Source organism: Chiroxiphia lanceolata, chromosome W (assembly GCF_009829145.1).
Source record: "Chiroxiphia lanceolata isolate bChiLan1 chromosome W, bChiLan1.pri, whole genome shotgun sequence".
NCBI lineage: Eukaryota > Metazoa > Chordata > Aves > Passeriformes > Pipridae > Chiroxiphia > Chiroxiphia lanceolata.
Window position 1 is genome coordinate 4,979,005 of NC_045670.1, and position 24,280 is coordinate 5,003,284.

At 44.7% G+C, this 24,280-nt stretch overlaps 1 protein-coding gene across 1 annotated transcript; it reads right to left on the bottom strand.

Annotated features, from left to right (window-relative positions):
- Nucleotides 1-6,197: 6,197 nt before the first annotated feature.
- Nucleotides 6,198-23,881, bottom strand: MEX3C (mex-3 RNA binding family member C). Its single transcript, XM_032674478.1, has 2 exons — nt 23,296-23,881; nt 6,198-7,423 (listed from the first exon to the last, which is right to left on the bottom strand). Exons 1-2 carry the CDS (start codon nt 23,879-23,881, stop codon nt 6,198-6,200), a joined length of 1,812 nt encoding a protein of 603 aa, XP_032530369.1.
- Between the last annotated feature and the right edge of the window lie 399 nt (nt 23,882-24,280).

The following is a 24,280-nucleotide window of genomic DNA, read 5'->3' on the forward strand; positions in this document are numbered from 1 at the left end:
GATGATGACAGCATCCTTTCTGTGTATCTCAGGAATGACTGCCTCTGTTCTTTTACTAGGAACCATTACAAAATTCCTATACCAATGTATATAGGAGGGGCTTCTGCCTCTAAACCCTTCAAATGTTGTTTATGTCTTGATAGTGGTCTTTATTGAGACATCTTTAATCTCTTCTTCAAAGAGTAAGCACTCTAGAAAGGACTGTCTCCTTGATTCTCATTTTTACTCTGCTACACAGAGCAACTGGGATCGCTGGTTACTTTATTGCAACCAGTTAAAGACAGCCAGATGGGTCTTCATCTAAGTGGGATTCAGACTTCATTTAAGAAATCCTCTTTCCTCCCCTCTCCCTGCTCCTGTCAGGCCCCATGCTACTTATCATCTGCTCTATAAAATTATAAGATGCTTAGTTGTCAGATATTATTAAGGATGCAATTTTTGAGAGATTACCTTCTTTTGGTTTTTGAAAGACTTTAAAAGCAATGGTCTTGCCTGGTCCTGTTGATAACAGGAGTATTTCCATGACTGGTAACAGGTTTTTGAGGACCATGGCGCTGTTCTTGGGAATGAGATTTGCAAGTTGTCCGTCATAGGCATGTGTTAACCAGCTTTATGCTCATGCTTCTACCCCTGATGCAACTCATTGGCACTTTGGTCCTGGACAGGGAAACAAAACCAATGGAAAGTGCTTCTCCACCAGTCATGCAGGAGTTGGGATGCTGAACATCTTTTGTTGTGTCATTCACTTCCAAAACACCTTCTCAGTTGTGTGTTTCTGAAAATCATCTAGGGGATGATACCATGCTGACTCAAAGCTGCTGCACATGATGCTGCTGAGCTGACCAAGAACTGACTTGACTTTTCAGCACTGTAAAAGTCACTTGATGAGACCTGGTGAAAGCAGAACTACTGTCAACAATATCTCAAGAGGTTTTGGTGTTGGCGGTTGTTGTGCTTTTTGAGTGATACATCGCTCCTAAATTTGCAGGACTTGTACAAGTTCACCAAAACCACGCAGCGCTTTCTTGCTCTTGTACCTTTTTCTGTGTCTTTTTGGTGAGGTTTGGTAGCACTAGGAAGTTGTGATTCAGCTGTATTGAGAGCTGCAAAGTACCCATAACCCAAAACTCACTGCAAGAGGGCTTTTTTGAGCATGAAAACCTAGTTGTTTCTTCTTTCAGCCATTGCCTTTTGATAAGCGGTCAACAGAATTCCCAGTAGTTCCTTTGTAGCTTACTGTATGTTTTTCATTAGACCTAGTTTGTGGATAATATACTGTAGTTAACTTTCCTGAAATTCTGTAACAGAGTATGTTTTTGATTAAAAAAGGTAAAGATTCAAGTCTTTGGCTTCTTTATTTCATTCAGTGGAGAACTTTTACTGTTTCTGGCCAACTGTTGATACTGCTAGCTGCGGTCTTGAACTGTGTTGGGGCTAGGAGAACTCTCTGGAGCAGGACTGTGATGCCAGAGGGTCCCTTTGCAGAGTCCCATGTGTTAGATACTTGGGTACAACCAGTATCAAACCCAAAGCCAAGGTCAGTGTCCAGTGTGGAAATGTCTCTAGGCACCTGCAGGTGCATGGGTACCAATCTGGCTTAGGGTCGTGGGGCACAACAGCTTTGTGGGTGTTCACATTAATGGAAATTACTTCTTTTAAGCCACCAGCCAAACTGTGTGTGTGTAGTGGGGTCTCAGAGGAAGGGCCAGAGACCAGAATGAGTGCTGTGTGTGGGTGAGTGATTGCCATCCTGTGTTAAAAGGTGCACAGGAGCTCTACTTCACCTGCTCCTGCAGTCACTAGGCTGTAGAACTCTTCCCAATGAATGAATAAATGAAGTCATGCAATGGAGGAATAAAGCAGGAGCCAGGCAGTGCATCTGTAATGCTCTGGGTCCCTGCTGATCTAAAGCAGCTGTATCTCAGGGTGAGAGAAAGACCAAAAACACATAACAACCCTCTGAACTCCAGTGATTTATGAACAGGAGGCAGGGTGAAAATTCCTTCTCCACTGCAGATCTGATGGCCTGTTTGAGCAGGAATGGGTACATTGGAATGTCTCAGTGTGCACCCACTCTGTGTTTGGGGCTTCACAGATAGCTGTGGCAGAATGGAGGGCACCGATGCATGTCATGTGTCCTGAGGTGCCAGACTAATAACTGTAGTGTGAAAGATGATACTCTCCCCCCAAACATTTTTCTGTATCTACAGAAGCATTGAATCCTCAAATTCTCCCTACAGATCAACGTCCTGTGGCCAAGACTCTCCTGTTCAGTTGCACAGTCCCTCCATAAACCACCTTAAACCAATTTTAGCTCCATACCTCTCCAGAGAGCTTTCCAGATGCTCCCGCCTGGTACTCTTAGCAACCCTTTTCTAACTGCTGGCTGGTCTTTGTTGTGGCCAATGTAAAACTGTTGGCTCACACACTGGTATTTGCCTCTAGATCACTGAGAAACTATCTACCAGCACATGATGCTGCATATTTAAACCCTGATACAACCATGTGGCTGTAGGCATGGAATAAATCCATGTCACAAAGCTAAAGCAGGCCCAAAAAGTCTTAGTCTGAGCACCCCTGTGCTGCCCAAGGGGCCTCTGGGGTAGGTGGCACTAGATGTGCTTAGCGCTCCATTTGCCATTGCTGTAAACATCTGCTGAGGGAAGGGGGGGATCTGATGGCAGTGTGGGTGAAGCACTGCTTTTCAGTAAATGCAGCCAAAGCAGCATGGCCATGCTCAGAGCAAGGAAGCTGCACGACTGGCAGGAGGATGGCAAGTTTGAGTGCTGGGGCCAGCACTGCAGCACTTGGAGTGAGGCTGCCACTGGATGTAGTGACATGACCAAGGACACATCGTAGGGTGGTGGCAGAGGTGGGAATGGCTGCTGTGGGTAGGGACCCATAGGGACACCTGGGCAGCTGGTGTCAGCAGCAGGCAGAAGAGATGCATCACTGAAGTGCCACTCTGAGGTTAACACAGGTTGCATCAGGGAGCATCCCAAGTAACAAGTAGTAGGATGACACAATCTCATGTTCTGCTGGGGGGGGGGGGGTAGATTGGATATTAGGAAAGATTTCTTCCCTGAAAGGGTGGTCAGGCATTGGAACAGGCTACCCAGGGTAGTGGTGGAGTCACTATCCCTGGAGGGATTTTAAAAGCACGTAGATGTGATGCTTGGAGATATGGTTTAGGGATGAACTTGGCAGTGTTAGGTTAACAATGGGACTCAATGATCTTAAAGATCTTTTCCAACCTGAATGGCTCTTCCCTGCCACAATCCCCTTGATCCATTTTTTTGCCTCTTGACTTATGGACATATAGAATGGTTTAGATTGGCAAAGACCTTTAAGACCATAGAGTCCAACTGTTGACCCAGCACTGCCAAGTCCATCCCTAAACTCTGTCATACCCCAGAGCAGTCACATGCTGGCCTCAGTGTTATGGATTTCCTACAACTCCTAGTGCAGCTCATTTGCCCAAACCCCATTTGTTTTCTTAGCAAGAACCTGCACCCTCAGCTACTTCAGCTCATTTTGCGCGCATTTATTTTAAATTTTAATTCATCAGCTCCTGGAAACTTTTCCCTGCAACTTTGGAAAAATTTGGGGGAAAACACCCAACAAAACAAACCACAAAACCCTTCACTTTTTGTTTATACCAGTTAAACTTCTTTCAGGAGTGGAGCTCTGCAGCACTGGAATGGGATCCCACCAGCCTGAGCCCTGCATACGAAGTACTAAGCACGAGGAACCCCCAGGGTGGGTGAGGGATAGCAGCCAGCTCCAGCCTCCCTGAGCTGCTCCAAGTGACAACTATGAAGACAGCAAAACATTCAAGTTAATGGAAACAAGTCTTTATTAAGTAACTTTTAATATCAGAAAAATAAAACTCTCATAATTCTCTTTACAGCAAATATATAATATCAGTGCTTTGGCCATCATAAGTTCAAGGCCCTTTATCATAAAATATATAATTTTTAAACTTTACTAAAATTGAATTTATAACCCCTATGACCTCCCTACATATACATAACAAAGAGTGTAGTAAAATTAGCAAATACTAAGCTAGATCAATAGTTTATCATTCTTAGTTTGTGGTTTATAGAAGTGGTACACGCACCTAATGTCTGTTGATTCCTTGGCTTATTAGTTGCGGTGTACAATGCAATAAAACAAAATACATGCTCGGTGAACATTTTTTTGCATCTACAAGACTGCAGCTAGAGATCAGGTTTCAATAATGACGTAACCATTCTACAAGCAATTATAGCATTAAAGTTACGCAGTACCTAATATGCCTTCAAGGCAACTCTTATACTGAAAACCATAAAATAAAAAGTTATTTGTAAACTTTTATAGGAAATGTACCTCTTCAAGTGGAAATAAAAATAAAGTATTCTGTATATTTACTAGTTCAATACACAATTTCTTTTTTTGTTGTACTGAGAAAAAAAGATTGTCTTGAGATAATAACGCTTTAAAAAATAGAAAAAAAATACATCAGACTGCTTTGTGTCTTTTGTTTGTTTGCTTTTGCTGTTTTAATATATGCCACTACAGATTTGGGAACATACTGAGGATGAAAAAGCTAGAAACATCCACAGGTTGAAATATAAGAAGCTCATTCAAGAGACTTTTTTTTTTTTTTGGAAAGACAGTTTTGAAATTAAGTAAACTGATTGCAGGGCCACTGTCACAGCTGCTGTCATGAATAATACAAGGGCATTGACACAACTCCCCCTTTTTCATACTAAAAATAAAATATATATGTGTATTGGGTCTGGCTGAGCTGGAGTTCATTTCCCCATAGCAGCCCTCACAGTGCTGTGCTTTGCATTGGTAGCTAGAAAGGTGTTGAGAACACACCAGTGTTTTGGCTATTGCTGAGCACAGCATCAGCACTGTAACATTCCTTCCTCAGTCGAGGGCAAGATCCTGGGACAGGACACAACCAGGCCAGCTGACCCAAACTGACCAAAGGGATATTCCAGACCTTATGACCTCAGCTCAGACAGAAAGCTAAGGAAAGAAGGAGGAAGGGGAGAGCATTCATTGTTTACAGTGTTTGCCTACTGAGAAACCACTATGGATTTTGAAAGCCCTGCTTCCCGGGAAGTGGCCAGACATCACTGCTGATGGGAAGTAGAGAATAAATCTTGTTATTTTCCTCTTTGCTTGTGCGGGCACAAACTTTCACTTCTGCTTTAGTAAACTGCCTTATCTCAATCTATGAGTCGTTTTCCATCTTATTCTCTCTCCCCTGTCTGGTTGGGGAGCGATAGAGCAGCTTGGTGGGCACCCAGCACCCAGCCAAGGTCAACCCACTACAGTAAGATGTGAATTGAACATAAAAATGCTTCACATTTTGAACTACATACTTTCTAGAAAGGTATTTAAAGAACAGCTTGATCGGACTAATGAACAGAACGTCAGCATCATCACTATAAGTCAAAGTATGTGCATCCCAAAGCCCTTACTGTAACTGGATGAATCCAGCCAGACTTTTTCCATATTACACTAAGAAAAGCAGTGGGTAGGAATTCACAAATTGAGACAGTCCTGATCCTCTGAACATACTGCCTTTATCAAGGACAAAATGGAGGTGCATCAGGCAGCTTCTCTCTCCCCACCTTACTGTAATTTATTATCTGAACCTGCCAATAACGCAATCCATTTCAATAATTAAACTATGCTTTAAAACAAAAGATATTTGCAATGCTGAAGAATTAGGCATAAATTTTCACACAAAGCAAAAAATACTTCCCCAAACTTGTTTTTTAAAACTCATAGAAGACAGCATTGGAAGTGTTGTTTGATATATTAATAATGCCACATACCTTCCATGGCAGATGAGTACTTTTGCATTTAGGCAACAAGGTTCATTGCTGCCAACACACAGAAGTCAAACACTTAACAGACATCCTTTAGAAAAGCCTGCAAAATTTGGTTTTTTTTTTTCTGTTGTGCAATTTATGAAAACTTCCCCTCACTGTGCCATAACATTACACCAGATGGAACTGCTAAACATGCCATCTGCTTACACTGAACCAGATAGAGACCACTTAGGTTGTTAATAAACTTCAGCCTAATCCCAAGAAAACCCATCAGAATTCATTAGAAAGTTTACTAGAGGGTACCATTACACCCATGCCTTTAAGAGTCTTTAAAAGTCCACATATAATAATATCTATATATATTTAAGAGTGAATTTGAATTGACTGAGTAACAGCTGCCTGGCAAACAGGACACAAAGGTGTTTCCTTTTCACAGATTTTGTTGGCACACTCCAGGCAGAAGAGATTGTGGCCACAGGGGACCAGGGCCGCAATGACTTCACTCTCAAAGCAGATCACACAGTCGTGCTTCTGTCTCAACTCAGGAGGCGAGCTGGACGTGGAGCCACCATTGGAAGATGAATAGCTGTTGGTGCCATTGGAGAATGCAGAGATGTAGATGGGAAGGCCTGCTTGGTGGCCAGCGCTAGGTGGGTCGCTCCATACTCTCCTAGCCAGTGGGTGATCCAGGCTTTCTGGAAATGTGGGCGACAGGCAAGGAGTAGATGGCTGGCTCCCTTGGCGTTGAGGCTTGGCATTACTAACAGAATCACTACCAAAGCCACAGAGAGGATTTACAGGTTCAAAAGGAGTCCAAATGGTTTGGGAAGGCATTGGTAAGGAGTCATACACAGGAGAGTCAACTGCAAGGTCTTCTGTGCTCACTGAAGGCAGTGTTTCTCCAAACCAAAAGTTGCCTGTGCTGAATGGACTCGTTGGGCTGAAGTCAGTCAATCTATTGCTTCCAAAATAGGAATCTGTGGAGCCACTTCCCAAGGAACTGGAGCTGTCATTCATATAATTAGAAATCATTCTGGTGTGGCTAGGGGGGGCAGGGTTAGAAACAAGCCATGCAGACCTGAGAGTGCCTCCTTCAAACCTTACATCTGTACCGTTGTAGTGGAAATCACTCTTTTCGTTCAGTTTGATGTAGCTCCCAGTACGCATGGCTATATGCATCTCTATCTCCTCACGTGCACGGTCGACATTTTCAGGCATTCCCGTGACTTCGAAGACTGGCTCCATGTCCCTGCTGGGGGTGACTATGTAGGTATGGGTCTGCTGCTGAATTCTTTTGATTGTAGCTCCTTTTGGTCCAACCACCAGCCCAACTACGTGGTAAGGCACCCTGACTTGGACTGTCATCTGACCTGGCAGGTTAGGGGTGCATGGCAGGCCTCCCAGGGCAGGACCGTTCTTGTTGCGCGATGCTCTGATCATAGAGAAGTGTTCAGCAGCTGAGAGAATTTCCCTTTTGGCCATGGCTACATCCTCTTTTCGTCCAGTGACAACAAAGATGGATTCTTCTCCACGAACAGGGGTCTTAATGTAAGTATTTGTCTTGGCCCTTAGTGCTTTTATTTTGCAACCTGTTTAAAGGAAACACATGCAAGTTTAGCAAGACATCCAAGTTTAGAAAGCCACAAGAAAGCCATCTACTTTAAGTTGTTTGAGAGTTTCAAGAAACTGTAGGGTGAAACCAGAAGCAGCCACATTAGAGAAAGCAGTAACAACTTCTACCTATTATTTCCAAGCAGACCTCTGACACTTATACCCACAAACTATTTTAGCAATATTTCTTGGGCTGGTTTAGCCCAGCAACTCCTCAATTTCTATTAGATGGTAAATAAACATTAATGGCTTTTTCCTCTGTCAGCCACCTTCATGATTATCCCATACATACCGGTAGGTTTAAATTTTTTCCATTATTTTTTTTCCAGTTATTTTTAAGATCCTGCAGAAGAAGTAAAGGCTCACACACAAGTCTGCTAATATATTAGCCTTTCATGGACAAACATGACCTAAAAGCAAATTAAACATTTACAATTAAGTGTCTGTATTGCAACATGTGTAGGATATAGATAAAATTGATTAACTGAGAAGTCTTCATTTGCTTCCTGTTAACGATGTGCTATTTAAAACTTTACTCTTCCCTGTGGGATGAAGGAACCACTCCTCAAAATGTCAAGTAGAAGTTCAAGCAGTTTGCTGAATGCAACTAAGGCTTACTATGTAATAGTATGTGCCTACATGGAATTTCTCTCAATCATCTGCTGGGTTAAGAACTGGCTGGAGGGCTGGGCCCAGAGAGTGGTGGTGAAAGGTGCTGCACCCACCCAGTTGGCAGCTGGTCACTAGTGGTGTCCCCCAGGGATCAGTGTTGGGCCCAGTTCTATTTAATATCTTTATTGATGATCTAGATGAGGGGATCGAGCGTACCAATGATACAGGGGGGTTAGGTCCAAAAGAGTTAACTAAGAAATTTGGGCCTGCAAACAAGTTATCAACATCCAAAACGATCTGTACCCATTCTGTTCTACTTACTGGACCAAAAGCTTAAGAGAATAGTACAAGAACACGTAATAGGCCTAGAGGCAATAAATTAGAAATACAGCAGGATCAGGTAGACATTTGAATAGGAGAAATAGGCCTGGAGCCAGGGCCTTTTCCGAGCTTCAGTGAGCAGGTCAAGAACAATGGAAAGGAAGAAAGGTCAAGCTGAGGAAGAGGAGTTAAAGCCCCCTGCCCCATGGAGGAAGATGGGAACGACCCCTCGAAATGGGGTGCCAAGAGAAGCACCGCCCCAAGCTCCACCTATTCTCCACCTATTTTTAATATGTATTGATAGATGTTGTAATCGTTTGAATATGCATTTAATCACATCTAAAATTGTATAAAAGTGCTGATTTTCTGAAGAGCCGGTGAGCAAGTTTGTCCAGCGCGAGCTGGCTTGCTCCCAGCGCTGCAAATAAATACCTTTGCTGCTCAAAAGATCAAAGTCTCTGAGCAGTTTCTTAGACCGATTTTTCGGATTCACCATTAGCAAATTTGCAGATGACACCAAGTTGGGGGGGGCGTCGATCAGCTGGAAGGCAGGAGGGCTCTGCAGAGGGACCTGGACAAGTTGGAGAGATGGTCTGATTCCAACAGGATGAGGTACAACAAGGTCGAGTGCCGGGTCCTGCACTTTGGCCACAACAACCCCCTGCTACAGGCTGGGGACAAAGTGGCTGGAGAGCAGCCAGGCAGAAAAGGACCTGGGAGTTTGGATTGACAGGAAATTGAACATGAGGCAGAGTGTGCCCAGGTGGCCAAGAAGGTCAATGGCATCCTGGCCTGTATCAGGAACAGTGTGGTTAGCAGGACCTGGGAAGTGATTCTTCCCCTGTATTCAGCGCTGGTGAGGCCACACCTCGAGTACTGTGTCCAGCTCTGGGCTCCTCAGTTCAGGAAAGATATTGAGGTGCTGGAGCAGGTCCAGAGAAGAGCAACAAGGCTGGTGAAGGGACTCAAGCACAAGTCCTATGAGGAGAGGCTGAAGGAGCTGGGGTTGTTGAGGTTGGAGAAGAGGAGGCTCAGGGGAGACCTCCTCACTCTCTGCAACTACCTGAAAGGAGGTTGTAGCCAGGTGCAGGTCGGGCTCTTCTCCCAGGCAACCAGCAGTAGGACAAGAGGGCTCGGTCTTCAGCTGTGCCATGGGAGGTTTAGGTTGAATATTAGGAAGAAATTTTTTACAGAGGGAGTAATCAGCCATTGGAATGGGTTGCCCAGGGAGGTGGTGGATTCACCTTCCCTGGAGGTTTTTAAGATGAGACTGGATGTGACATCAGTGCCATGGTCTAGTAACCACGGTAGTGTTGGATCAAGGGTTGGACTTGATGATCTCGGAGGTCTTTTCCAACCTGGTTGATTCTATGATTCTATTCTATGATTCTATGATTAATTGAGTTAATAGAGTCTGAAATAGAAGCAAAAAGTTAATGAAACATTGGTCTTTTATTTTTGGGGACTGTGTTATAAAGTTTGCTATGACAGTGACAACAGGCTCTTTTCTAAGATGCTCAAGGCATTTTGAAAAGCATGGTGCATATAGAAGCCCCTTTTACCTATCACAGGGCCAGAAAAGCAGGCAGTGCAAGAGACACAAGCAAGTCCATGACATGCAAGACAGGATAAATTCAGTGAAGACTGAATCCAGTAGACTATTTTAAAACAAATTCAAAAGCATGTCACATTAAATGTTATTTTATAGTAAACCTCATCTTGAAAAAACTATAAGTAACATTTGCAGATCAAGTGTTTTAGGCATCATTTCACTTGCAGCAATTTGTTCACCTTTTCCTTATTTACTTTAATCATCTCATAACTGTCTGGGTACTCAAAATAGTCTCTCAAAATAGTGTTTTGTCAGTCCTTTGCACCCAAGGTATCGCTAGCAATAAATTTTACAATTAGAAAACCACTCAAAGATGCACTTTATTCGGTACTATCTACTAATAAAAAAAAAAGGTAGTGTAAACATGCAGATGCTGGTTGGAATACAGGGGAGGGGAAGAGCTGCTTCTCGCAGGGCCCCTGCACACAGCAAGGACAAAGGCTGAACACAACAGCCCTTTGCTTCCAGGACACAGCTGGAGAGGAAGTTCATTATCTTTAATAGTTGGTCTGGAGGGCTCCCTCGAGAGAAGGAGTGAAGCACAGGCATATCTGTGCAAAGGAGGAGATGCAGACCCAAGAGCCAAACATGTCAATCAGCAGGAACAGCAAGTGTCAGCGGGAGAGAACAAACCTGTAAGCCTCTATTTCCCACTACAGCTCACTGAGAAGAGCACTAGTGCTCTATTAGATTTAAGAAAAAAAAAAAAAGGAAAATATAGCATGAGGTGCCTTACAGAAGTGGCAAAGCACATTTCCTTTGAAGCCATGCCATTTCCCTACACATACCAGAGAGCAGCACCTTGCTTTGGCAATTTACCTTTACTCCTTCCATCTCTTTGTTTGCATTTCTCCCTGTCAGTAAATGCTTGCCCACTCCATTCCCATTCCTTCCCAGTTACTCAGAAAAGACAGTGGACTCAAACCTTAAACTCAAAGGTTCCGTAAAAATGGTGGCACTGAAGTTTTCACACTCTTTACTGGAACACCTAAAACCAAAGTCAGTCTCCCAGTGTGTATCAATTATTCTCCAATATACACAGATTACTTTCACTGACTCCATTCCACTCAAGTATATATCCTTATTTCCCAAAAATTACATAGGCAGCATTTAAAAAATACTGGGGGCATCTAGACATACACATATCAATAGCAATATAATTCTTTATTATATACCACAGTTCAGAGCCTAATTAAGTCCAGATTCCAAACAGCCTTACCAATTCTTACAGTTTACATTTTAGACAACATTTTCCTGATGTTTTAGAAATTCAAATCAAGTTAGAAGTATGCACCTTCAGCTCCATTCCCTGCAAACTCTCAGAGATTGCTTTGCCAGAGTCACATTTCCAAACCACTCCCGTATGAAGAAAAGCCTTCTTGCCTTTATTCCTCAGGCTGCAGAAAGGCACAGACCAAGGTGAGTAGAGTTTTTCTTTTAAGGTACAAGTCACATACGTAGAAAGCAGAGGTCAAACACTGCCTCAATTCCCTGCAGCAACAGAACAAGACTTTTAGACATCGGAAAGCTGGCTTCAATGGAAAGCTGACTCCCCAGACCATCAATCTTTATCTGAAAAGTTAGAAAGAACTGAAGGAAGTCACCAAATACAAGCTGCAAAGCACAGCTGATCTCATCCCCTCTCCAACAATTCTGCAGCCACAATGACACAAGTTCTGCCAGCTATGAAGTCACATGGCCAAATGATAAATCAAGGAGTTTCCATGTCTAAGCTCAGGAGACTGGGAAAGACTTAGAGGGGAAGAAAAAATACATCACCCACGCTTTTGCAGTAAGATTTTTGTATCCAAGATTTTGAAGTATATAAAGAAAGTCTGAAAAGGGGACTTCTAGACCAGGAATTTCATTTAATCAGACCTTTTTAAGTGATTTTAGTTTGGTGTGATACCAGTTTAGCAGTATGAACGTTATACTCCCCAAGAAATTTAAGGGTAGCTATGAAGGAATAGTTTACCTCATACACTACCAGTTTTAAATAATCAAATACTTCTTAATTAAAAAGGCGATAGGAAGACAGATTATTTTTTCCCCTTGAAGTGAGAGTTAAGTAACAAACAGCATGGGTAACAAACAAGAGGAGCTGGAAGCCATCGTGCAGCAGGAAAGCGATGATGTAGTCGCTATCACGGAAACATGGTGGGATGACTCGCATGACTGGAGTGCTACCATGGGTGGCTACAAGCTCTTCAGAAGGGACAGGCAAGGTAGGAGAGGTGGAGGGGTGGCTCTATATGTTAGAGAGTCTCTTGACTCTGTAGAAGTTGAAGTCAGTAACAATAAGGTTGAGTGCCTGTGGATCAGAATCAGGGGGAAGGCCTACAAAGCTGACATCCTGGTGGGAGTCTGTTACAGACCACCCAATCAGGATGATGAAGGTGATGAATTATTCTACAAACAGCTGGCAGAGGTCTCAAAATCGCCAGCCCTTTTTCTCATGGGTGACTTTAACCTGCCAGATGTCTGCTGGGAACTCCACACAGCGGAGAAGAGGCAGTCTAGGAGATGCCTAGAGCATATAGAGGATAATTTCCTGCTCCAGCTGGTAAATGAGCGTGCCAGGGATGGAGCCCCGCTAGACCTCCTGTTCACAAAGAGAGGGGCTGGTGGGAGATGTGGTGGTCGGTGGACATCTGGGACACAGTGATCATGAAATAATAGTTTTCAATACTCAGGGATGCAAGGAGGGCCATCAATAAAACCTCTACGCTGGACTTCCGGAGGGCAGATTCAGAAGACTAGTTCAGAGTGTACCCTGGGAAACAGCCCTTGAAAACAAAGGAGTCCAGGAGGGATGGATGTACTTCAAGAAGCAAGTTTTGAAAGCACAGGAGCAGGTTGTCCCACTGTGCCAAAAGGTGAGTCGGCAGGGAAGACGACCGGCCTGGCTGAACAGGGAGATTTTGAAAGAAATTGGGGTAAAGAAGAGAGCCTACCGATTATGGAAAAAAGGGTTGACTACTCAAGAAGAATTTAGGAATATAGTTAGGTCGTGTAGAAAGAAAATTAGAGGAAAAAAGGTACAACTTGAACGGAATCTCGTCACCTCTGTGAAGGATAACAAAAAGTCCTTCTACAGATACATCAATAGCAAAAGGAGGGGCAAGGAAAACCTCCACTCTTTACTGGACATGGGCGGGAATATAGTTATCAAAGATGAGGAAAAGGCTGAGGGTTTTAACACCTTCTTTGTCTCAGTTTTCAACAGTAAGACAGGTTGTCCTGAGGACAGCTGGCTTCTGGAACTTGTAGAAAAAGACAAGAATCTGAACAGCCCCCCTGTAATCCAGAAGGAAACAGCTAGTGACCTACTGAGCTGCTTGGATCCCCACAAGTCTATGGGACCAGATGGGATCCACCCAAGGGTGATAAGGGAGTTGGCGGAAGAGCTCGCCAAGCCTCTCTCCATCATCTACCAACAGTCCTGGCTCACTGGGGAGGTCCCAGATGATTGGAAGTTGGAGAATGTCACGCCAATCCACAAAAAGGGCCGGAAGGAGGACCCGGGAAACTACAGGCCCATCAGCCTGCCCTCAGTGCCTGGCAAGGTAATGGAGCAGATCATCCTCAGTGCAATCACACAGCACCTACAGGATGGACAAGGGATCAGACCCAGCCAGCACGGGTTTAGGAAGGGCAGGTCCTGTCTGACCAACCTGATCTCCTTTTATGATCAGGTGACCCGCCTGGTGGATGAGAGGAAGGCTGTGGATGTGGTCTACCTGGACTTTAGCAAAGCCTTTGACACCATCTCCCACAGCATTCTCCTGAAAAAGCTGGCAGCCCACAGCTTGGACAGGGGCACTCTGTGCTGGGTTAAGAACTGGCTGGAGGGTCGGGCCCAGAGAGTGGTGGTGAACGGTGCTGCATCCAGTTGGTGGTCGGTCACTGGTGGCATCCCCCAGGGATCGGTGTTGGGCCTAGTTCTGTTTAATATATTTATTGATGATTTAGATGAGGGGATTGAGTCCGTCATCAGCAAATATGCAGATGACACTAAGCTGGGGGGGAGTGTCGATCAGCTGGAAGGCAGGAGGGGTCTGCAGAGGGACCTGGACAAGCTGGAGAGATGGGCTGATTCCAACAGGATGAGGTTCAACAAGGCTAAGTGCCAGGTCCTGCACTTTGGCCACAACAACCCCATGCAGCGCTACAGGCTGGGGACAGAGTGGTTGGAGAGCAGCCAGACAGAGAGGGACCTGGGAGTTTGGATTGACAAGAAGCTGAACATGAGCCAGCAGTGTGCCCAGGTGGCCAAGAAGGCCAATGGCATCCTGGCCTGTATCAGGAACAGTGTGGCCAACAGGTCCAAGGAAGTGATTCTTCCCCTGTACTCAGCGCTGGTGAGGTCACACCTGGAGTACTGTGTCCAGTTCTGGGCCCCTCAGTTCAGGAAGGACATTGAGGTGCTGGAGCAGGTCCAGAGGAGGGCAACTAGGCTGGTGAAGGGACTCAAGCACAAGTCCTATGAGGAGAGGCTGAAGGAGTTGGGGCTGTTCAGCCTGGAGAAGAGGAGGTTCAGGGGAGACCTCATCGCTCTCTACAACTACCTGAAAGGAGGTAGTAGCCAGGTGGGGGTTGGTCTCTTTTCCCAGGCAACTATCAGCAAGACAAGAGGGCATGTTCTCAAGTTGTGCCAGGGGAGGTTTAGGTTAGATATTAGAAAGAATTTCTTTACAGAGAGGGTGGTCAGACATTGGAATGGGCTGCCCAGGGAGGTGGTGGATTCTCCGTCCCTGGAGATTTTTAAAAAGAGACTGGATGTGGCACTTAGTGCCATGGTCTAGTAACCGCAGCGGTAGTGGATCAAGGATTGGACTTGATGATCTTGAAGGTCCCTTCCAACCCAGCTGATTCTATGATTCTATGAAGTGTAGCAGCCACAACATCCACAGTCCTCACGCATCACACAGCAACAGCCAGCTCAGTCCTCACTCCCACTTTTACCTTTCATCATCACTAACATCAAACCCAGTCTCAGGCCATTTACTCCATGAGAGAAACTCCCCAATGGGGAGCAGCTACATGGTCCCATCCACAGGATCGCAGTGCATCTGATGGGCAACAGCAGTAGGAGTTCCCTGTCCCCATGCAATCCCTTGCCCAGAAGAGGGAACGGACATAAAATAAGCAACTGAGAATCATCAAGGAAAGGTCACTCTTTCCTTTACAACATGGAGCTGAGCAATGGTGAGTTAGTGATACCCCAGATGGGTTTTTATTACATCTACTCACAAATTTACTTTTGTTTCTGTGAAAATGAGAATGAGGATTCAGATTTGTTGGGACAAATCAGGAACCCCAAACAGTCTGTAATGTTGAATTGTATAATATTGGTTGCTGAATGACACTGCTACTGTATGCCATAACTACCATGGACAATGAGTATGGACTGCTCCAGATACACCAGTCATGAGCTCCTGATGCAGCTTGCAACCAGTCAACAGCACACCAGCCCTCCTGCCCTGGAAGACATCTAGGATGGATAGAACCTACAGTCATGGACTAAACGAACTCAAAAGACACCTTGGAGGGATGGCCATTTGTCGCTGATAATGTCGGAACAGTCAATGCGACACAGATATCAGAGTCAGACATAGTCCAGGTGCAAGGTGATCAGGAAGTTGTTTATTACTCTCAAGTGTTTCTTTTATATTCTTTGTACACTATCGTGTCACAACACAATTGATCAAAAGTCTCAAGCATAAGACACTGCACACACTCTTATTGGTGACACTGAAGACACTGTGCATGCTGTGACATGCTATTGGTGACACTATACACATTTTGATTGGTGACCTTTGGTCTGGGTTGCATTACGTTTGTTCCGTCCACCATTACAGTAAATATTTCCTAAAAGTTGTTTAAATTCCTCATCACTAATTGCCAGGCTGCTGACAGATTCTCTGTCAACCCTGACAGCCATTGACTATGCAAGCAATACCTGTGCTTGTGTGTGTGTATATATATAGGTTAGATATCAGGAAAAGGTTCTTCACCTACATGGTGGGTGGGCACTGGAACAGGCTCCCCAGGGAAGTGGTCACAGCACCAAGCCTGCCAGAATTCAAGAAGTGCTTGGACAATGCTTTCAGGCACATAGTGTGATTCTTGGGGTGTACTGAGCAGGACCAGGAGTTGGACTTGATCCTGATGGGTCCCTTCCAACTCCGCATATTCTATAATTCTATGATATACATATATAGTTGGAAGGTATAGGATTTGGGCATGACATAGATGGTATAGAATAAGGGGTGTATAATGTCCTGGTTCCAGCCAGGACAGGGTTAGTTTTTGCAGTAGCCAGGAGGGAACATGGCTAGGACCCTGAGGTTATTCTATACCACCTCACATCATTTCCAGGAACAGGGGAAGGGGTTCCTTCCAGTCACATAGTGGGAAGCAAGCAGTCAGGGTATTGTCAGGCTCGTGTGGTGAGCAATCACCTGTGAATCGTTTACCTCTTATACACATTAATATTGTTGCTGTTTGTTTTCTTATCTCACTGCTGTTTCCAGTAAATTGTTCTTATCTCAACCCACAATCTTTAGCTTTTTGTGCCTCCAATTCTCCTCTCCAGCCAACCACAAGGGGAGGGGGGAGTGATCAAGCAGAATGTGGTTTGGAGGGTTTTCAGTGAGAACACTTAATTGGGGAATACCATTCCTAAACCACAACAGTGCACCAGGTACTGCAGCCACACAGGCTCGGGCTTGCCTACGTACCAGGACAGAGATCTCTACGTACCTGGAGATCTCGAGTACTTTAACCAAGAGTCAAGCAATCACAGTCAACGATTTTGGGCTGTGCTAGATCAAAGGAAGCAGGACTTTGACCCTATTGGTGCCAAGCTAACAGGTGGAAAAAGAGGGCAGCTGTAAGAATCTCTGATGATGTTGAAAAAGCTTCCCAAGAGAAGGCTGCTCAAAAGCTCTCAAGGATATTTCCCTCTTCTGAAAAACAAAAGCCTTGGTTCAAGAACCATGTAGAAACTCTTTATTAAAGATTTCTTAGGAATGTATCAATTTATCGATTGAGATATATATATATATATCTCAATCTAGTACAAAATTAAGTAGTCAGCCTACACACTGTTTCCCTCTATGTGTCAGGCCAGGACACTATCAAATCAGCCATCTCACAGGCAGAAGAGTACTCCAATTCTCAAGACAGATGGCAACTCAGTAAACAAGTTACATGCAGCAAAAAAGCCAGAGGGCAGCAACTTGTACTATTAATTACTTGCACTACTGCAGCACCAGGACTAAGGTAGCAGCTGCTGAGGAAGGTACAGTAGTAGAAAAGCAAGTTATAAGAGGGAGTACATCCAACAGATAACTACAGGGAAAAAAAAAAGTTGTCTCCGTTAAGAACATTGATCTAGTGAATGAAACAAATTCGTGTGAGCAACAGTGTTGGTAAAGCTGACCTGCACAAGGATAATAAAAAGCAACACCATTCATGCCATGCAGCAGATGGTCAATAAAGGAAGACTGCAAAAAACTATGCAAATCTTCACCTACACCAAACCCTTAATTCAAAAATGCTGCTAGACCTGTGTTTTTATACACAAAATCCCACAGTATGTTGTCCAAGGTAAAATGAACTAGAAGGTAAAAAGTAACAGATACTGTGTCTTTGTTCAAAAGAGAAACAGAGAACCTGATGCAGACCACAGAACTACTGACTCACACCAGTGAAGGAAACTGAGATCTGATCAGACGCTAACAAAATCTCATGCACTTAAAGGAATACCCGAAAGAGAGAAAAGGACGACATTCTTAAGGAGTAAGTGAAATTGGAAACAAATGCTTTTTGGCCTTTTCTTTTGATTAAATAAAAATGTACTAGAGCTCAGCAGCATTTTTTTGTTACAGGAAGTTTGCAACTTTATCCCTGTTAAATTTTTTGCCTGCAATGGGAAATTGGCCCTGTGAGGTAGAGGTATTGCATCAAAACAAAATTTAAGATCTTTGAGATATCCAACACTTTGTTCTAAACAAAGTTTCTCTTCCAGAAATTCAGATCACAGTGTACTAGAAGAGAGGGTAACAGAGGCTAAGACACAACATCTGCTGACTTTACTAACAGCTTAAAAGAATTCACCACTGTTCTCTCATGCCAGACAGGTTAATCCAGTGTAGTTCGGAAGCACATTAATCAGGATTTCTATGTGTATGTTATAAACTTAAAAAAGGAAGCCATACTCTTTTATAACACAGCAATTTTACAAGAAAAACAAAAGGACCAAATGATTAGAAATTGGTATTTTACCTTGCAAGATTTTTGTTTTAAATTTCAGCTTCATTAAAAAAAAAAAATCAAACAAACTTACTTATGATGTATTCACACATTAAAATCTACAGAATTTCTGGTAGACTACACAGTCTCCCGTGTGCACTGCATTTGGTGTGCTTCCCACCCAACAAGCCAGACAAGAGCAGTGTTTATGAGCGAGGATTTGCGATCCCAGCTGGAAAACCTGCACCTTTCTAACACACTTTGCAACTTGTGTTGAATCTTTGTATAGCACAAATGACAAATAGCATAACTGAAATTATGTTTGTTACACAGTACCAGAGCAATAGGCCACTGAAAATTCAGCAGTAATTTCAGACTGTACCAGGCCACAGTATGCCCACGTTTCAGTTCCTGGAGTTCCAGGCTCTAAAAATGTCAATACTTCAACTACTCAGAAAAATAGCTTTTCAACAGAAAAACAAATGGCTCAATTTTTCTTTCAGTCTTTAGAACAAGTCATTTAATATAGCATTTAATAACCTGCTTGTTACAGAAGATAAAAAAAAAATTTCTGAAGTGTAACTGCCTTTTTCACTTAAAACAAGTTAGTTGAACCTGTGGTCTTTATTGTCTGTGGCAATCAGCTGACACTGAGATACATGACAACTTCAGTCAAATTAAACTTATCCATGAGAGTGGAAATCTTAAGCATCCAGTTTTTTAAAAAAACAAACACATGCAATTCAGGCTAGTTAGTTATGCTTATGCTGACTACTCCTTACAGGTAATTAACAACCGATCAAGGCTATAAGTATTGTCAGTAATTCAGTAATATTATCATCACAACACATTGAGACATAAAACCAGATATCCACTATTTTTGAAAGTACTATAATTATCCTACCATAGGATATCTATGTACTGTACTTAGCTAATACAAGTATTTGCTCTAGGATTGTTTTAGCACTTTTCCACTATCTGAGAATGATAGCTATTGTTTTTATTTGGCTGTTCAACTATGCTAGATAGTTATCAGCTACCAACTTATCAGAATTATGTTTTTGTTTTAATTTACAGGACTATTTTAAGCAAAGTAATATTTTTCTCAAGAGCCCACATTCAAAAACAAAGAACAAAAAAGAGTCCACGATCATTAAATCTGCATTAAAGTGTTGCTTTAGAGTTAAGTAGCTCCCAACTCTAGTGATATTTTAGGGAGAAAAAACATTGTCAACCTCATCGAGGATATAAACACTTGGAAAATAACATTACTTGGATAGCCAAAATACTGGAATGCATTAGCAAATATATTCCAGCAATCACTATCTGAAGACAGTCAAACTCAGGGATACAGCATGTCTACAGGACAGACTTTTGTCCCTTCCAGCATCTTTCAGGTTTTCTGTTAATTTCTTCAGACACCATCCCTCTTTTTGCATTATTCAAAAGAGATTTTAGTGTTAAAACGTCTTATTTTAAGTGTAAAGAAGATAGCAGGGGGCACTGAAGACTCACCATCACCAATTTTACATAGAGGAAACAGTTTTCAGGTGATCCACAGCAGACTTTTGCAAGTCCTTCACATGATTTAGAGATTAAAACAAAACCTTCCAAATTAGATCTCCAGAAGTTGGGGGTTTTTTTAAGTCTGGATACATGCTTATTTAATTTTGAGTATATGCCCTATGCCAGCTTTTCCTATGCTACCACTTCTCAAGAGCACTTTCTCCAACTTTATGTTTCTAAACCAATGCAACTTTGTGCATGCAGGATTTTCAGCTGCTCACAGCAAAGGAAGTAACTTTTCTGATCAGCATGATGACTGGCCAACTTAGCAAAGGTTGGATTCAACAGCTAGTTCAAATTCATACAGGAAGTCTGTACAATGCCATGAATGCAATCTAGTTTTCCTGGCTCCCAGTCACATGCCTTTACAAGAATAAAAGGATACAAATATCTTTTCCTTTGTTGTTCACCTTTGAGATTCTTCCACCTCAAAGACTACAAAGAAATATATTACACTACCCCAACCAGTGTCTGTCAGCTTCATTTTTGGGGGGAGGCAAGGGGAATAAGAAAAGGTTGAGAACATTTAAGAATAAAAAAAAAAAGGCAACAAAAAAAGGCACAAAACCCTGCCAGGTTTCAGAAATATTACATGACTTCTTTTTTTAAGGAGGAACACTTAACTATTCATTAAAATCTTAAGTCTTTTCCAGTGATGTAAATGCTTCCAGCAGCAAGACACTGAACTACTGTCACAGTAACCCAAGCAGCCTCTAACATAGCTTCAACCATCAACCACAGGGCACATTTCAAGCACTCCACACCTTCTATAGCTGCAACATCGCACATCTATGCACAGCTACCAGCACAAATTTGGGAAGCACAGCTGCCCACATGAGAACCTGGGCTGCATCAAAAGAAGCATGCCCAGAAGGTCAAGGGAGGTGATTCTCCCCTTCTACTCTGCCCTTGTGAGACCCCTACTTGGAGTACTACGTCCAGCTCTGGGGTACACAGCACAAGAAAGACATGGACCTGTTAGAGAGGGTCCATAGGAGGGCCATGAAGATGATCAGAGGATTGGAGCACCTCTCCTATGAAGACAGGTTGAGAGACCTGGAGTTGTCCAGCATGGAGAAGGCTTCAGAGAGACCTCATTGCAGCCTTCCAGTACCTAAAGGGGGCTTATAAAAAGGAAGGAGAGGGGCTTTTTATACAGATAGAGACAGGACAAGGGGCAATGGTTTTAAACTGAAAGAGGGCAGGTTTAGATTAGATGTGAGAAAAAAAAATCTTTACTCAAAGGGTGGTGAAGCACTGGAACAGGTTGCCCAGGGAAATTGTGGATGCCCCATCCCTAGAAGTGTTAAAGGCCAGGTTGGATGGGGCTTTGAGCAAACTGGTGTAGTGGAAGGTGTCCCAGCCTACGGCAAGGGGGTTGGAACTAGATGAACTTTAAGGTCCTTTCCAACTCAGACCATTCTGTGATTCTATAATGTAACCAGCTGGTTAGGATGTGTGCTAGGAAGAGAATATGCAGCATCTTCATTTTTAGAGAGAGCAGAAGAATCTGTGAAGGATGCAGCTCCAAGCAGCCTTGCTCAAGGCAGACCAAGTTGCACTACAGTTGACAACACCGTGGGCTAGAGCAGACACATGCAAAGCAAGTGGATGAGAGAGCAAGAGCTTCTAACTCATGCAATGAGCCAGCACAGTTCTGGTCCATAAAAGGAGATGCAAGGACTAGTATTTCTAAGATATTTAACAAATATTTAGTGAAACTAATACAACTTACATAAGGCAGTCTCTAAGCATGTCTCCCTTGAATGAGAATTTTGAAGAGCCTCCTTACACAAAGCTTTCATGCAAGTTTGGTAACAATTTTTTTTAGTTCTCCCTCCACTCTTTCCTCTTTTATAGCCCAAATTCTTTGTATTATACAATCCCTCCCCACCGAGGCTAAATATTTTATCACAAGTCAAACAACGTGACATCAGATAAGAAATAAAAGCAGAAGCAGCAAATGAACTCTTCGGGAACAATGATCCTATTTTTATGCAAACACCGTTATCTTCTTTTTAAGTGACTCAAGGTACCTAAAAAATATACTACAGAGAACAATCCTGATCTGGTGGAGAATAAACACGGCAGCCTAATCAGTCCTTGAAACCCAGTAGTTTGTATTTCTCCTTTAGAGGACTATAGCAATCGCTGTTTTCATTTCTGTTTTCCACCCCCTACTCCTCTGCCTGCCATCTCCAATGACACATGAATAGTCTTAAGACATTCAAACACCATTTCTTGGGAAAGACATTTTCTGCTTGAACAGAACAAACTTGTCTGCATCAGAGGAAGCTACCTGCAAATTTCTGCAGCACAGCCTTTCATTCTCCTTTGACACATACAACAAAACCCCCACCCTTAACTGTTCAAAATCTAAAATAAAAGTAGAAGGAGAAAACAAGTCTGCCTAAGCATTGGCGCTTGGTGGGCCTTTCTTTAGTACATTGGTTTAGACCAATTTTACCATTTTTTCCATATTCAATGGAAAAAAACCCAACCAAATGCCACATTGATGTAGAGAGACCAGGCAGCATAACTGATGAGCTCTGATTATCAGAGCCCATCAGCAAACAAGACATACCACCCCCTAACCATTAAAGAATAACATAGAAAGGGAAGAGGAAGAGAGTGGCAACTTCATTGTCTGCATTTCCACACCTACACTTAACACTGCTCAGTGCTTCTCTTGATATATAAAAAGGGCTTTTACAATTAGGTTCACCACCAGAAAGCTAGTGCAAAACATCATCTAACTCCTCCAAGCACCGTTCCCATGAGAGCACATGAAAGGCCAACAATGAACGTGACATCACTGATATGACTGCATACTAATGGTGTAATAGAGACCCACGGAGTGTAGCAACAGCAATCAAGAGGAAGCCACAACCTGAGCAGAAAGACAAGGGCTTTCACACAGAGGGCTACACATGGCTTTCTCCATCTCACTGGTTCCTCAGGTCCCACTTTGTCTCAGTGCATGCCATGGAAAGCTGTACGAACAGTGCCAGCCCATATCCTGCTCCCCAAGGAAAATTAAAGTCCTTCACCCAAAAGTCTTTGTAAAACACAGTTCGAAGTTCCTACGGTGAAAGGCAGCTTCTCACTAAAGACCACGAGCCGAGTGTCATTGAGGAGCAAGGCCTATGCCAACACCTACCTGTACGTGGCCAGGCTATACACTGCATTTGACAGCTCTAATGAACAATAACCGAAGGTCTGAGCTAACCCAGTTCTTGCCCTTGCCTTTCTCAAGCAGGGCTAGCCTGGTGCCAGCATCCTGTTCCCCATGGGGAAGCCGGGGTATGGGAGGGAGAGTTCCGCCCTAGGGGGCAAGAAGCTACTACCGAGGCAAAGGGCTCCTGCAGCTGGCCCCGAAGGGGCACACCCCAAGAGTGTGTGGGGAGAGGCCTGCCACGAACCCCGTGGAAGGACAGCAGGCCCAGGCCGCCCCACACCCCTATCAGGTCCCCCACTTACCCTGGCGGCCCACGATCTCGGCCACATGCTCAGAGCTGGGCACGGGCACGCACTCGGTGGTGTTGACGCTCTTTCGGCGAAGCAGCGCCGTCTGCTCGCCGCTGAGGCCCACTGCGCCGCCGCCGTCGTAAGCGTGGGACATCATTGCCGCCATCGTGCCCTGAGGATCGTGCGGCCCCACCAGTGCCTCCTGTGCATCGAAGGCGGGCGAGAGCAGGACGGAGCCCAGCGCCGGCAGCAGCGGGAGTGACTGGGAGGACGAGGAAGACGAGGAGAGCAGCAGCAGCGCGGCCAGGTGGTCCTCATCGTCCTCGTCCTCCTCCAGCTCCAGGTCTCCCTCGTCCCCCGCCGCCGCCTCCCCCGCCCCGCCAGGCCTCGGCTCCCCAGGGAGGTCGGGCGGCGGCGCCAAGTCCGCCCGCCACTGGGCCACCCCCCCCACTCCGCTGCCTCTGGCGGGCAGGCCGTGGTCGCGGACGCCGAGGCCGGAGAGGCGCTGCTGGAGCAGCGACAGCGAGGGGGGGGGGAGGCGCGGCGGCTCGGCGGGTTCGGCGGCGCGGGAGGCCGCAGCGGCGCTGCTACTCGGCATGGCGGGGGAGGTACTGCGGGCCAGGGCCTAGCGGCACGAAGCCGCCATGCCGTAGCGGGCACGGCCCGGGCGCCAGGGCCGCGCTCTCAGCGAGCCTTTAGCCCCATGACGTTCCCCTCAGCGGGGCTGCCAGTGGCAGCGGAAGGGGAAAGGGGAGCAGCAGCGAGGAGGCGGAGGAGATGTCACAGCCCCTCCCCACGCTCGCCGACGCGCTATTGAGCAGCAGAGCCGGTTCCTGGGCGGGACTGGGGGTGGACGAGGCCTGCGGGGTGTGGGGAGGGGGAGGGCCTGCCTTCGGCCTCACCGCCTCAGCGCTTCGGGGAGCCCTGGGATAGCGGGGCGCTGTGACTTAAGACGGCCTTACTCACACACCCCGCTGAGAGAGGGCGAGCCCCAGAA

Excerpts from the sequence above, each read along its gene's own strand:
- MEX3C (XM_032674478.1), bottom strand. The coding sequence starts at position 23,881 with ATGCCGAGTAGCAGCGCCGCTGCGGCCTCCCGCGCCGCCGAACCCGCC. Across the intron at positions 7,424-23,295 it reads CGAGATCGTGGGCCGCCAGG|GTTGCAAAATAAAAGCACTA; the intron begins GTAAGTGGGGGA and ends TCCTTTAAACAG.